The sequence below is a fragment of the Heptranchias perlo genome, chromosome 2 (genome assembly GCF_035084215.1).
Source record: "Heptranchias perlo isolate sHepPer1 chromosome 2, sHepPer1.hap1, whole genome shotgun sequence".
Taxonomy (NCBI): Eukaryota; Metazoa; Chordata; class Chondrichthyes; order Hexanchiformes; family Hexanchidae; genus Heptranchias; species Heptranchias perlo.
The window spans coordinates 134,455,496-134,471,070 of record NC_090326.1 but is presented as its reverse complement, the minus strand read 5'-3'; the positions used below and the strand labels follow the sequence as shown (position 1 = coordinate 134,471,070).

Genomic DNA, 15,575 nt, shown 5'->3' with positions numbered 1-15,575 from the left:
GAAATGATATTTTATGCAGCGAGTTCTTATGATCTGGAATACACGACATAAAAAGGTACTGGAAGCAGATTCAGTAGTAACTTTCAAAAGATAAATACTTGTAGGTGAGAACATTGTAGGGCCAAGGGGAAAGATCAGGAGAGTGAGCCCAATTGGATAACTCTTTCAAAGAGCAGGCATAGGCCAAATGGCCTCCTGTGCTGTAAAATTCAATGATATACTGTGCAAATATGAGAGTTGAGATCACATGATGGTGTCTTGCTCATTTTTCATTTACTAATCAAAAATGCAAGAAGTCACATCTGCATTCCCAATTCGCCATATGTGACAAGTGACTAATGTATTGGACAACACTGCTCCAACCGAATCAGTCAGTTTATAATGTCATTGGAATGTCTCTGTCACATCCTTGTAACTCAGTCTGAGTGTCGATCAACTTCTGACCTGCTATACAAATGCAGGACAGCAGGATACATAGTGTAAAGGAGAAGCCAGTTTCACTTTCAGCAACATTTTTAATGTAGAAAGGTTGTGGCAAAGTGCTTTACTTGCTGAGTTGAAATTGAATATAAACTTGAAAAGGAACACTTTGCAGGGCTTCTCATCTACATGCTACCCCTCGGCGACATCATCCAAAAACACGACGTCAGGTTCCACATGTATGCTGACGACAGTCAGCTCGACTTCACCACCACCTCTCTCGACCCCCTCCACTGTCTGATTTGTCACGCTGCTTATCTGACATCCAGTATTGGATGAGCAGAAATTTCCTCCAACTAAATATTGGGAAGAGCGAAGCCATTGTCTTCAGTCCCTGCCACAAACTCCGTTCCCTCGCCACCGACTCCGTCCCTCTCCCTGTGCACTGTCTGAGGCTGAACCAGATCATTCGCAACCTTGGCATCCTATTTTACTCTGAGCTGAGCTTCTGACCCCATATCCTCTCATAGAAACATATAAAATAGGAGCAGGAATAGGCCATTCGACCCTTCGAGCCTGCTCTGCCATTCAATATGATCATGGCTGATCCTATATTTCAATACCATATTCCCGCTCTCTCCCCATACCCCTTGATGCCTTTTGTGTCTCAAAATCTATCTAGTTTCTTAAATATATTCAGTGACTTGGCCTCCACAGCCTTCTGTGGTAGAGAATTCCACAAGTTCACCTCCCTCTGAGTGAAGAAATTTCTCATCTTAGTCCAAAATGTCCTACCCTGTATCCTGAGATTGTGACCCCTCGTTCTGGACCCCCCCAGCCGGGGGAAACATCCTCCCTGCATCCAGTCTGTCCAGCTGTGTCAGAATTTTATATGTTTCAATGAGATCCCTTCTTATTCTTCTAAACTCGAGTGAATACAGGCTGAGTCGACCCAATCTCTCCTCCTGCCATCCCAGGAATCAGTCTGGTGAACCTCGCTGCACTCCCTCTATGGCAAGTATCTGCTTTCTTAAGTAAGGAGACCAAAACTGCACACAATACTCCAGGTGTGGTGTCTCCATCACCAAGACCGCCTACTTCCACTTCCATAACATTGCCTGCTTCCGCCCTTACCTCAGCTCATCTGCTGAAACTCTCATCCATGCCTTTGTTACCTCTGGACTCAACTATTCCAATGCTCTCCTGGTTGGCCTCCCACCTTGCATCCTCCGTAAACTTAGGGTCATCCAAGACTCTGCTGCCCGTATCCTAACTCGCATCAAGTCCTGTTCACCCATCATCCCTGTACGTTGGCATCTGGTCCAGCAACGCCTCGATTTTAAAATTCGTTTTCAATTCCCTCCATGGCCTCGCCCTTCCCTATCTTTGTAACCTCCTCCAGACCTACAACCCTCCGAGATCTCTGCGCTCCTCCAATTCTGGCCTCTTGCACATCTGTGATTTTCATCGCTCCACCTTCAGCTGCCCAATCCCAGGCTCTGGGATTCACTCCCTAAACCTCTTAGCCTCTCCTCTTTAAGATGCTCCAACCTCTTTGACCAAGTTTTTGGTCACCTGTCCTAATATCTCCTTATGTGGCTTGGTGTCAAATTCTGTGAAGCGCCTTGGGAAGTTTTACGACATTAAAGGCGCTATATCAATGCAAGTTGTTGATTGTATATGCGTGCTGCCATCAGCAGACATGTGGGTTTGCCTGCTGTTAGCCCCACTTGTAAATTTGAACATAAACAACATGGCCGACATGGAAGTAAAGGAATTAAAAACCGATGATGTACGAATCTGCCATTGGATTAAATGTGTCTGCACTGGTATGCTTATAACAATAAAGTCACTTGCATTTTGACTGGCGCATCATAATTATAGAATGACGTTGATGTTCCTCTGAGACTGGAACAGAAAAAAAGGCAAGTTACAAGTGACTTTGAAGCAGTGGGAAGATTTTTTAAAATTGTGTTCTCAAGGAAGTACATTCACACCTATATTTTATGAAGACGTTGTGAATGAACACTTAATTATACATGTACATTTTGAGGCCCTGGTACGTTGAGGTGTTCATTCACACATTCATGAAGTTTTTGGGCAGGCTTTGTTCCTGAAACTGTCTGCTCCAAGAATTCTGCTGCTGTGCCGCCAGATTTGGCAAATGTGACTTTCGCAGTACAAAAACCATTCGACTGCCGCACTGGAAACTTCTGTAATTTGTGATTGGCAATTTAATTCTTCAGCTAAATTAAAATGAATTTCAGAAACATCGAGCTGGATGCAGTTGTCAAAGTGATGGAAATATGCTCTTTTTGATTAACCTGTTAATTTGTTTTATGACAAATCCCCATTAAGGTTTGAGTTCGCTTCTCTTTTTTTTCCACCCCCATACTCCCCATAAAAGCTCTCAGAAAAGAGGGGCACAGTTAAATTTTGATAGTTACTCTGAATACATAAAAACATTTCACTTTATCATTTACTGTTTTCACCGACATATGTTCTATACAGTGTGATGTTTGTGCAACCTACAAAAAATGTTCTTGAAATGGCCTAGAAGTATTGCACAGTACCTCATCTTGTAAGATTTTCATCCCATAATTTACATAACCTCAAAGGACAGTATTTCCAGCCAGGCTGGGAACCTTGTGATTACTGTTTTTGAATTTTATAAGCAACAATTTGAACTATAAAAAAATGTGCAATCAGAGCCTGGGTTAGTTACTTACTCTCCAGTTGTGATTGTGTGCAGTCTCTTAATTGTTGGACCACTAATTCCCACCCCCAAACATTGATCAATCTGTCATTGTTACGTTGGCTTGCAGTTTTCCAATGTAGATTTCAGCACTCCCAGTTCTCCTCTTGGAACATGCAGTTCTGTTCTGGTTCCTTGTCCAGCTGAGTTTGTGCCACGCCTGGCACAGCTTTTCAGTCTTCTGGACGGCAGTTATCCGATTGGAATTTGGACCTGAGCTTCAGGGTTGATGTATTTGGAATCTCTCCTGTAATTGAGCCCCAGTGAGCAAGTATACTAGGTTTGCTGGAATTCCAGTTGCTTCCATATCTGCAAAGTGTTTTCAGCAACTCAAGCCTACTGTTAAATTTTCATACATTGCAATGTTACATAAAAATTCATCACACGTCAAGTATTCAAATTATTTTTGAACCACTCAACTCGTGATGCTATTTGAAGTTATTTGTGCACAGATTTTTGTGAACCTGACAGAAGTCAATAATTCAGATCATTTTCAATCTACACCCTTTATTCCTGTTCACAGGAATTCACAGTTAAAATTACTCAGTTTGAGTGAAGTGTTTTTAAAATAATATTTATCACAAGTTGGACATGCACCAAAATTAAAGCCAGAATTGGACAGTAACCTTTTTGTGCAATGTGTTGTGTGACATCTGTTGCGGTGTTTTAGTAGTTTGGAGAAATGCTTGGAGATAAAATAGCTGCGGCAGTAGTGCAGTGTGTTGGAGCACCATCATGGAGTATCACAGAGCAGTGGGGTGCAAACACAATTCCCCACACTGCCAAACTCAGTCTCAGTTATGTCACCTTGAGGTGTTTGAGTGGAGCCCAGGGGTTTCCCTGTGGAAGGGAATGGAGGAGGGTTGATGGGCGATCACCCGTGGCTATTTTCGCGCACCCCGTATCTGGTCAGAAGTAACATTGGCAGAGGCCTCGGGAGCAGGTTGGCTGCAGTTAGCATGTGGCCTAGGATGAAAAAGAAGAAAGACTTATTTATGCAGTAAATGCCTCAGCACATTTTGGAAATGTCTTCATATATAATCAATTACTATTGAATAAATAACTGATGTTATATGGCCATTTTGTGCACAGCAAGATCCTACCAACAGCCATGAGATGAATGACAAGTTGATCTTTTATTTTTAATGATGTTGATATAAAGTCAGCCAGGACATCAAAAGAACTCTGCTGTTTTTCAAACAGTACCATGGCACCTTTTAACGTGCACCTGACCCACTGGAAGATGGGGCCTCAGAGTGTAATGTCTCATCTGAAAAAGCCACATCTGACAGTGTGGCTCTCCCTCAGTTTGTGTGTGGATGTATTATATATATTATAATAAAAACTCACCCACCAAACTGCCAGCCTCAAACCGGTAATCTAGTTTCTGGAATTAGCGACAGTAACATTGAGATTTCCTCTTCGTTTTTGTAACTTTATCCCAATCCCCTTTTCGAGACTACTGCCTTTTAATCACTTGGAGTTGTATATCTCATTATTTAAAATGTAATCAATTATTTTAAAGCTGATAATTCAATACTTCATAAAATCTATCAAGAAAGTGACGAGGTTTATTTTACTAACTTCCCAGTCCAATAAAGTTTTGACTGTGATTCAAAAATTAATATGTAAATTTAAGATATAAATGGCAAACTTTGGATTGTAAGATTCTTATCTTCCTGCTCTTTAAAATATGATTAACTTTACCCCCTTAATATGATAATCATTCTTTGAAAATGTATTTTAGGTTTTTGGTCTCTTTCCTTGTTTACATTACTCTTCTGCCAAGTAATTGCAAAAAGAAACATTACACATTTACATATGCAGTAGAACGAGTTGGTAGCTATTACAATTTTAACATTTGTAAAGAGGGACTGACCAATACCATAAAGGAGAGTTTTTTTTTATTCGTTCACTGGATGTGGGCGTCGCTGGCAAGGCCGGCATTTATTGCCCATCCCTAATTGCCCTCGAGAAGGTGGTGGTGAACCGCTGCAGTCCGTGTGGTGACGGTTCTCCCACAGTGCTGTTAGGAAGGGAGTTCCAGGATTTTGACCCAGCGACAATGAAGGAACGGCGATATATTTCCAAGTCGGGATGGTGTGTGACTTGGAGGGGAACGTGCAGGTGGTGTTGTTCCCATGCGCCTGCTGCCCTTGTCCTTCTAGGTGGTAGAGGTCGCGGGTTTGGGAGGTGCTGTCGAAGAAGCCTTGGCGAGTTGCTGCAGTGCATCCTGTGGATGGTGCACAGTGCGCCGGTGGTGAAGGGAGTGAATGTTTAGGGTGGTGGATGGGGTGCCAATCAAGCGGGCTGCTTTATCTTGGATGGTGTCGAGCTTCTTGAGTGTTGTTGGAGCTGCACTCATCCAGGCAAGTGGAGAGTATTCCATCACACTCCTGACTTGTGCCTTGTAGATGGTGGAAAGGCTCTGGGGAGTCAGGAGGTGAGTCACTCGCCGCAGAATACCCAGCCTCTGACCTGCTCTCGTAGCCACGGTATTTATATGGCTGGTCCAGTTAAGTTTCTGGTCAATGGTGACCCCCAGGATGTTGATGGTGGGGGATTCGGCGATGGTAATGCCGTTGAATGTCAAGGGGAGGTGGTTAGACTCTCTCTTGTTGGAGATGGTCATTGCCTGGCACTTATCTGGCGCGAATGTTACTTGCCACTTATGAGCCCAAGCCTGGATGTTGTCCAGGTCTTGCTGCATGCAGGCTCGGACTGCTTCATTATCTGAGGGGTTGTGAATGGAACTGAACACTGTGCAGTCATCAGCGAACATCCCCATTTCTGACCTTATGATGGAGGGAAGGTCATTGATGAAGCAGCTGAAGATGGTTGGGCCTAGGACACTGCCCTGAGGAACTCCTGCAGCAGTGTACAGAACATGACCGGACAGATGGTCTGAGAAAGCAGGGCAAAGACCAAGGGAAGTCTAGATTAAACTGCATTTATTTCAATGCAAGAAGTCTGATGGGCAAGGCAGATGAACTCAGGGCATGGATGGGTACATCGGACTGGGATGTTATAGCTATTACTGAAACATGGCTAAGGGAGGGGCAGGACTGGCAGCTCAATGTTCCAGGGTACAGATGTCATAGGAAAGATAGAGCAGGAGGTAAGAGAGGAGGGGGAGTTGCGTTCTTGATTAGGGAGAACATCACGGCAGTAGTGAGAGGGGATATATCAGAGGGTTCGCCCACTGAGTGTACTACAGACCCCCAAATAGTCAACGGGAAATTGAGGAGCAAATATGTAAGGAGATTACAGACAGCTGCAAGAAAAATAGGGTGGTAATAGTAGGGGACTTTAACTTTCCCAACATTGACTGGGACAGCCATAGCATTTGGGGCTTGGATGGAGAGAAATTTGTTGAGTGTATTCAGGAGGAATTTCTCATTCAGTATGTGGATGGCCCGACTCGAGAGGGGGCAAAACTTGACCTCCTCTTGGGAGATAAGGAAGGGCAGGTGACAGAAGTGTTAGTGAGGGATCACTTTGGGACCAGTGATCATAATTCCGTTAGTTTTAAGATAGCTATGGAGAAGGATAGGTCTGGCCCAAAAGTTAAAATTCTAAATTGGGGAAAGGCCAATTTTGATGGTATTAGACAGGAACTTTCAGAAGTTGATTGGGAGAGTCTGTTGGCAGGCAAAGGGACGTCTGGTAAGTGGGAGGCTTTCAAAAGTGTGTTAACCAGGGTTCAGGGTAAGCACATTCCTTATAAAGTGAAGGGCAAGGCTGGTAGAAGTAGGGAACCTTGGATGACTCGGGAGATTGAGGCCCCAGTCAAAAAGAAGGAGGCGGCATATGACATGCATAGGCAGCTGGGATCAAGTGGATCCCTTGAAGAGTATAGAGATTGCTGGAGTAGAGTTAAGAGAGAAATCAGGAGGGCAAAAAGGGGACATGAGATTGCTTTGGCAGATGAGGCAAAGGAGAATCCAAAGAGCTTCTACAAATACATAAAGGGCAAAAGAGTAACTAGGGAGAGAGTAGGGCCTGTTAAGGATCAACAAGGTCATCTATGTGCGGAACCACAAGAGATGGGTGAGATCCTGAATGAATATTTCACATCGGTATTTACGGTTGAGAAAGGCATGGATGTTGGGGAACTTGGGGAAATAAATAGTGATGTCTTGAGGAGTGTCCATATTACAGAGAGGGAGGTGCTGGAAGTCTTAACACGCATCAAGGTAGATAAATCTCCAGGACCTGATGAAATGTATCCCAGGACGTTATGGGAGGTTAGGGAGGAAATTGCGGGTCCCCTAGCAGAGATATTTGAATCATCGACAGCTACAGGTGAGGTGCCTGAAGATTGGAGGGTAGCAAATGTTGTGCCTTTGTTTAAGAAGGGAGGCAGGGAAAAGCCTGGGAACCACAGACCGGTGAGCCTGACATCTGTAGTGGGTAAGTTGTTAGAGGGTATTCTGAGGGACAGGATCGACAGGCATTTGGAGAGGCAGGGACTAATTAGAAACAGTCAGTATGGTTTTGTGAGAGGAAAATCATGTCTCACGAATTTGATTGAGTTTTTTGAAGCGGTAACCAAGAAGATAGATGAGGGCTGTGCAGTAGACGTGGTCTACATGGACTTTAGCAAAGCCTTTGACAAGGTACCGCATGGTAGGTTGTTACATAAGGTTAAATCTCACGGGATCCAAGGTGAGGTAGCCAATTGGATACAAAATTGGCTTGACGACAGAAGACAGAGGGTGGTTGTAGAGGGTTGTTTTTCAAACTGGAGGCCTGTGACCAGCGGTGTGCCTCAGGGATCGGTGCTGGGTCCGCTGTTATTTGTTATTTATATTAATGATTTGGATGATAATTTAGGAGGCATGGTTAGTAAGTTTGCAGATGACACCAAGATTGGTGGCATTGTGGACAGTGAAGAAGGTTATCTAGGATTGCAACGGGATCTTGATAAATTGGGCCAGTGGGCCGATGAATGGCAGATGGAGTTTAATTTAGATAAATGTGAGGTGATGCATTTTGGTAGATCGAATCGGGCCAGGACCTACTCCGTTAATGGTAGGGCGTTGGGGAGAGTTATAGAACAAAGAGATCTAGGAGTACAGGTTCATAGCTCCTTGAAAGTGGAGTCACAGGTGGATAAGGTGGTGAAGAAGGCATTCGGCATGCTTGGTTTCATTGGTCAGAACATTGAATACAGGAGTTGGGATGTCTTGTTGAAGTTGTACAAGACATTAGTAAGGCCACACTTGGAATACTGTGTACAGTTCTGGTCACCCTATTATAGAAAGGATATTATTAAACTAGAAAGAGTGCAGAAAAGATTTACTGGGATGCTACCGGGACTTGATTGTTTGACTTATAGGGAGAGGTTAGACAGACTGGGACTTTTTTTCCCTGGAGAGTAGGAGGTTTAGGGGTGATCTTATAGAAGTCTATAAAATAATGAGGGGCATAGATAAGGTCGATAGTCAAAATCTTTTCCCAAAGGTAGGGGAGTCTATAACGAGGGGGCATAGATTTAAGGTGAGAGGGGAGAGATACAAAAGGGTCCAGAGGGGCAATTTTTTCACTCAAAGGGTGGTGAGTGTCTGGAACGAGCTGCCAGAGGCAGTAGTAGAGGCGGGTACAATTTTGTCTTTTAAAAAGCATTTGGACAGTTACATGGGTAAGATGGGTATCGAGGGATATGGGCCAAGTGCAGGAAATTGGGACTAGCTTAGTGGCATAAACTGGGCGACATGGACATGTTGGGCCGAAGGGCCTGTTTCCATGTTGTAACTTCTATGATGTTCTATGATTCTAAGTTTTGTTAATTTTTAGTCTGTGTTTAATCCTTTACACTGTTGTACAGTGCAAGCTTTGATTATCTAGAATGTTGCCTGTTGATTGCTGGCTAGTATTTGGACATTGCACTAGATCTGCAGACGAAAAACTATAAATCTCCTCACGGCATTAGGGAATTGAATACAGGTGTGCTATAATTTTTGATTGAAGTACAGTATGATTTAAATGTGGAAAATCCACAGTACTGACACCAGTGCTTGTGGATTGTCTTGAAGTTGTGTTTTATAATTAATTGTATGGTTCTATTAAATATGGCTTTTGTGATTTTGGAATTGATCTCAACTGATTCCTTTTTTTAATCAGACTTGCACTGTCTCATATTATGTAACACATGCATATTCTGTACCTGGTAATGATTGTTTCATCATGATAAGCTGTATCTGAAGGGTTATCCTTGTGCACAATGTCTCTTCAAATCGTCGAAATTGATATGCATATAATCCCTTTTTAAATGGCACAAAGGTGAAGACAATGGCTCCTGGATGTCATTGTCTGTAGGTCGGTTTTCAGAAAGTGGTTTCTCATTTCAGTTTATTTCAGAATTTTTACTCATCTTGAATAATATATTATATGGAGCTAGAATTGTAGAACTTGACAGCACGGAGAAGGCCATTGTGCCTTAGCCGGTTCTCCTGAAAGGGTCCCATTTCCCAATTCTTCCCATATCCTTATTCATCTTTTTCTTTGTCAAATATTTATCTATTTCCCTTTTTTAAAAGCTACTATGGAATCCGCTTCCAGTAATGTTTCTGGTGGGTCATTCCATATCCCAATTAACCTCAGACTAAAAAAATTCCTCTAACCTCAATCTTGTTGGGGATTACATCCATGCCACTTCATTTATCAATATACTCAAAGAACGCAATTAAATGTGTTAGGCATGACTTGCATTTTACAATTCATGTTTGCTGTCCTTAATTAACCCATGTATTTCCAGGTGATAATTTATCCCACACTGTGGCCTCTGGAAGTTTATCTATTACTGATGTTTGGCTGACTGGCCAGTAACTAATCTGATTTATTTCTTTCTCCCTTTTGAACAGAGGTTTACACTGGCAACCCTCCAGTCCTTTGGCAAAACTTCTGTATCCAAGGATCTGTGAAAGATTGTGGTCAGAACCTCTGTTGTTTCCTCTCTGACTTCCCTCACTATTCTGGGATGCATGCCGTAAGTGTCCTTTTTCACCTGGAGCTCTCCCTATGTTTTCGGTATTATTTCCTCATCTATAGTTATCCTATCTAGTTCCGCATGTACCTTTTCATTTCCACTACCACGTTCTTCTGTGAAAACCCAGGCAAAGTACTCAATTAATAGGCCAGAAATCACACAGAGCGGTGACGCAATGCTCCCTGCAGCTGCTGTGAATTTAATTAACGAAAACACTTACTGCGGGCTCTGTGGCGTCCAGTTGCTTGAATTTGAAGTTTAAACAAAATATGTGCTATCAACTCAGCCTCTGTCGCATGAGTCACCGTGCGGCTGGAAACATCTGAGGTGAAGACACGTCAACAAAATCTGTCAGGAAGAGAAGTCATGCCCACAAATTCAGGCTGCATTGCTTAAGCAGGCAAGCAGACGTCATTCATTTAAAGTTAGTATTCTGGATGTCATTGTAAATAAAAAATTATTTTTTTTATATATAAAAAGCATAGAAATTAAATTGAAGAGAAGGGAAAAATAAGGAATTGTAATTTTAAAAAATTTTCAATGACCAAAAACTATTAAAATAAGGAGTAATGAGACTCCACATTTTTAAAAGTTAATTTTTAGTTGTTTGGCAGTCATTAAAACTTAGTTTGGACCTGGTGTTTTTAAGCATACCTGTTTGGTGGCGTAATTAGTTAGTTTCCAGCTGGGCAGATAAGCAAGTTGCTACTTTATCAATGATTTTCCTGATTGCAGCGTGCGACGCCCCTTTAATTTGAAGCTGTCATATTGATGTCAAACATCTCGGAGCAAGTTCACGATTTTGGCATTTTACTGTGCATGTGGAAACGCGGGAACTTGCTCCTTCAATTCACCACCAAAAACGCAGAGTGCTGTTGAGCTCCACTGTTATTTCGGGAGCGATTTTTGGCCCAGTATCTCCAATGTTCATTTTCTGTAACGAGTTTTAATTTTGCACCTCATCAGCTCAACCATTTCTTCAACTATTTTACTTTTTATGTTTCTTTACAATCGTTTACTAGTTCCCTTTATTCTCCATTCTTTCTGTTTGCCTTTCTACAGTTTTTAGCTTTGTTTATATTTGGCTTGGTTTTGTATTATTCGCCCTGGATTTGCTTTGATTTTTTTTTTAGTCCTGCTTTAATTTTAACTACTTTTTTTAAAGTCGAACTTGAATTTTAATTTCTCGACTCATCCAAGGAACTTCAGCTTTGGTGCATCATCTTTACTTGTGGAAATGTATCCAGTCTTTGCCCTTTTCATCTCCTATTTCAATGCTTCCTGTGGTTGGATTATGGCCATATTTGCCAATTTTTCTTTCTGGTTTTCTTGGGCTAATTAACTTTTTTATCTCATTGAAGCAGGCCATCAATTTAAGTTGAATTAAATGAATTTCTTATCTTTACTGTTTTAATCTCCAACTGCATTAACTGTGATAACTAACAAGCCTGCAGGTTTATGATCTTTGTGCTGTCGGGGAGATAAGTCGAGGTCAACGCTTTGAGGGCTGGTGTGCCAAGTACTTCTTGCTATCTATGTTGAGTGACATAGGCAGCATACTGTTGAAAGTCCTCTGCTGACCCTCGGGCAGCGAATGGTGAGCGGCATGTGTTGTGATATTATGGTAGGGAAGAAACTGAATTTTTGATTCCAAGTAATCCTTCAAATAATTGAATTGAAGGTTCTGCCAGTGACTTGTATGAAATAGAGATGTAATATTTCTCAAAAATGCATAGATAATTTTGATATAAGTAAGCTATTTAACTTGTACTGTGTGTTGAGAATGGGAGAATTCAACTACAAAATAAACAAGCCTCCAGGATGATTCGAGATTACAAGAAATTTTAACCTCTGCAGAGAAGTGGATATATGTAAAAGACTTAACAAAAACAGTTAATGAAGTGTTGAAGAGCTCATTCAGAAAATAAAGAAATGGATTTGGGGTGGAAGTTATCGGGCTAAGGTATAGATGCAGATGTGAAATGCTATGGTTCTGTGCTGCTGGGACCAGAAAAACTTTATCCGTGGAAAGTAACAGGCTGACTTTCAATACTTTGTATTTCAGTTAGTTCAGAGTGTGCGGAAACCCTTAATTCTGTTCTCTTACATTACTGTACTTTCTTTCTTTATTTATTTATATACACACTGTAATTTGTGTGCATCATATAAAACATATATTTTCCATGGCATAGCACATGATAAGTCAGAGGATATTCTCTCTCACCTATTTTTGTGTTGTCGTCTTGTTGCTGTTTCTTACTCTGTCTGCTCTTCTGCTTCTGTTTCTTTTTTCTTAGGCATTTTTCTCCCTAATTTATTTTTGTTTCTCTTTGTTATCTTCTGTTTCAGACTTTTTTTCTCCCTTTTCGAATGGGAGGTGGTTGGTGGCATGGTGGGGAAGGGATTCACCAATGGCTGTAGACTGCATTTAGGGTGGGAGTTGCAGGGAAAATGTGGCCCTCCGCAAATCCCTTCCCATCTCCTATCATGTGATTTCCTTTACCCCCCTTGCTTGCAGTATCCCTTTACCGTTCCACTCACCCCTTCCATTATTGCTCACTCCCATCATGACCACTACCTCATTTTCCAAGAAGCTACCTACTTAACCCTATATCTTCCCCTTTTGGTCACTTTACACTGAATCCTCCATAGTTTCTTCCCCGTGTACCCCCATCCTCAACATGCTCCCTTCAAGGGTGGGTAGTGAGAGTCCAAAGGTCGTCTTGCCTCCTATCTGTTTTGCTGCTTTTTTTTTCTCTGTTTCTCTCAGGTGTTATCAATGAAGAATCTTTGTCTCGTATGTTAACAATTAAAACACGTACATTTTCCAACTGTCAATAAAACACAGCTGAGATAAATTCGAGGCTTTTTGTTGGCTTCAAAATTCAATGTATTTTTAAAATTTAACCAACATTCGTATCAGGAAAGTTTATTTCTATCTCAGCTTAATGCACTTTCAGCTTTATAGAATACAAAATATAAGCAACGATAGTGTACTAATTACACTTATTTTTCTCATACAAATACCCTCTGGTGCAAAACGCACTCAACAACAAATTTCATCAGTGTAACTGAACTGTACTGATACATTCTGGGAAATTGGATATGCTTCATTTGTTCAGACTTGTTGATTCAAACTCAGCAAATGGTGTTACAGCTTTTTGGGAGAGGCTGGGTGAAAACTTTAATAAAGGCATTAAAAGACACAAGGCAATTCATTGGTTGATATGAAAAATGTAATTTTTTGATTTAAAAACAATTTTGTTTTAACCCTTATTTTATACTTTTAAGATTTTATAGACAGGAAGTGTGTGTGGACTTCAGAATTTTGCTAAGATGTAGCTGTATCATGGAAGGAGGCCATTCAACAAATTGTATCTGTGCCAGTGCTCACTCTTCAGCTGGAGCTATTTACTCTAATCTTAATTCTGTTATTTCCTTTTGTATTCTTCCTTTTCAAATTCTTATCTAATCCTTTTTAAATAGCTACTTGTGGTAAGCATTCCATAAGCTAATAACCCTCTGATAAATATGAAATTTTTAAAAATTAGAACAGTGAGGGTGAAGGAATGATCTGTGAGACAGGAGGAGATCTTCTCCAAACAAAATGCTCATACTTACTGAAAGTTTTTAAAAAAAAAATTAACAAACCAACAAAAGACTAAGGCAGAGTGTGCTGGACTCCACCAAGTTTAAAAAGGGTCAGAGGAAGAACAATGAGAATTCAGAAGTAATTTTAGATGATACAAACGTGGATTTTAAAAAGCCTGAAGATTGTTGTGGGAAGAAAATAGTGAAGGAGGTAAGGAATTGCACAAATTTGAAATCATGGATAGAATGAGTTAGACTCGGAGACTATCTGATGTCTTGATTCCTGCACAGTGGAGATGTAATGAAGAATTAGGTATGTGCCGGATGGCTTTTTGGGAGCTTGGAAGGAACCAATGATGAAAATTCAGAAAAGCAGTGATCGTGGCAATATCAATAAAACCAAGAGAAGTTGCATGAGAATGGAAAATAAACTGAACGGTGGACTTGTTTTATTTTTAACACCATTGCAGGAAAGAGTGCTGCCATTTTATTCTGTCAGAATTGTTTGATATGCAATACTTTTTTGTAAGAAAACAGTATCATTATAAATGTTATCAGTTGTCATGCTTTTGGATGGACTATTTTCTTTGCCCCATCCATATCTATTACTTATCAGTATCATTGCACCCTATCTATTAAGGTCACCCACAGATCTGACCAGATTAGCATTGCTATATAGAGTATATGAATAGAACATTTAGAAATTAAGCCGGGGCTTGAGTGTTTCACTATTTTTGCAGAATGACCAAAGTTCAGGGAGAACAAGACTCTTCAGTAAATTCTCAGCAACAGCATTAAAATAAGCAAGCAGGTACAAGATTTGCTTTTATGGAGTCGAGGGCTGAATTATTGGGTGATGCTGTTGGTGTGGGAAATTTGTATTTGCTTGCTTATTTTAATACTGCCGCTGAAGAGTCCTGTAATCCTTGAACTTTCATAATTCTGTGCAGGCAGAAGCACTTGGGCTCCTACTTGATTCCAGCACTTGGGTCCTGACTGTAATATGAAGATTTCAGAGAGTGGCATATAATGCATACAGGCTCAATTAAGTGGCCACAATATGCAATGCACTTGTGACCATTTGATAAAGGAAAGGGACTTCAAAAAGTGCCAGAATAGATGGGTGATCACCTATTGAGGTGGCTGTAAGTGCAGATTGCACTGACTGGCTGAACAACTTGGCTCAGCCTTGTTGGAGTACAGCATCAATTATTAAGTGGAGCTTGTTCTGATAAATTGTCCCATGTTTTGAGGTGCTTTGAGACTCGAAGGTGCAGTACATAAATTCTCTAACCCGTAGAATTCACTTCAATTCAGTGCATACAATATTTTTACAAAAACATTTTTTCATTTATAATTTTCTTCTGAGATATTCCCCACCCTGCAAGTCCAGAGTATGATGAACTCTGTGATGAGCTTTGGGATGCAGACTTTACAATAGTCATCAATGTTGTCTGTGACCGGCTGTTAGTTTATCCATTCGTGCAGCATGGCAAAGGGGAACAACGTTTTCTGAGTTTGAATTCAAAGCAATGTTTTAAATGTGAGGTAGAAAAATTAAGTTTTATTGAGTCATGTTTTGATTGTAAAATTATTGTTCCATTCAGGGCACAACTACAAATGGCATAAATCTTCACTGACAAGTTGGCATAGGTGGGTTTGAGCAAAGAGAAGAACATTGACTGACCTGGCCTGCAGATATCTTTTCTTGCTACTGAGTGCTAACCTGACATTCCTGTGTCACATTTCTCAGAGGGAATCATGCCAGCATTATCAACAGGATCTGGAAATGATACAGGTACAGTAACTGTGCTTGAG

At 41.1% G+C, this 15,575-nt stretch overlaps 1 protein-coding gene across 7 annotated transcripts in view; it reads left to right on the top strand.

Annotated features, from left to right (window-relative positions):
• mpp7a (MAGUK p55 scaffold protein 7a) overlaps window positions 1-15,575 on the top strand; it is a 417,410-nt gene that overhangs the window by 148,693 nt on the left and 253,142 nt on the right. For 6 of the 7 annotated variants that reach the window (XM_068007174.1, XM_068007182.1, XM_068007172.1 and 3 more), the window contains exon 3: window positions 15,365-15,555. In XM_068007174.1, the coding sequence (XP_067863275.1) occupies window positions 15,519-15,555 (37 nt within the window). In that variant the 5' untranslated portion in view covers window positions 15,365-15,518. Of the gene's footprint in view, window positions 1-10,041; window positions 10,167-15,364; window positions 15,556-15,575 lie in introns of all 7 variants that reach the window. The other variant, XM_068007176.1, reaches the window with a different exon arrangement.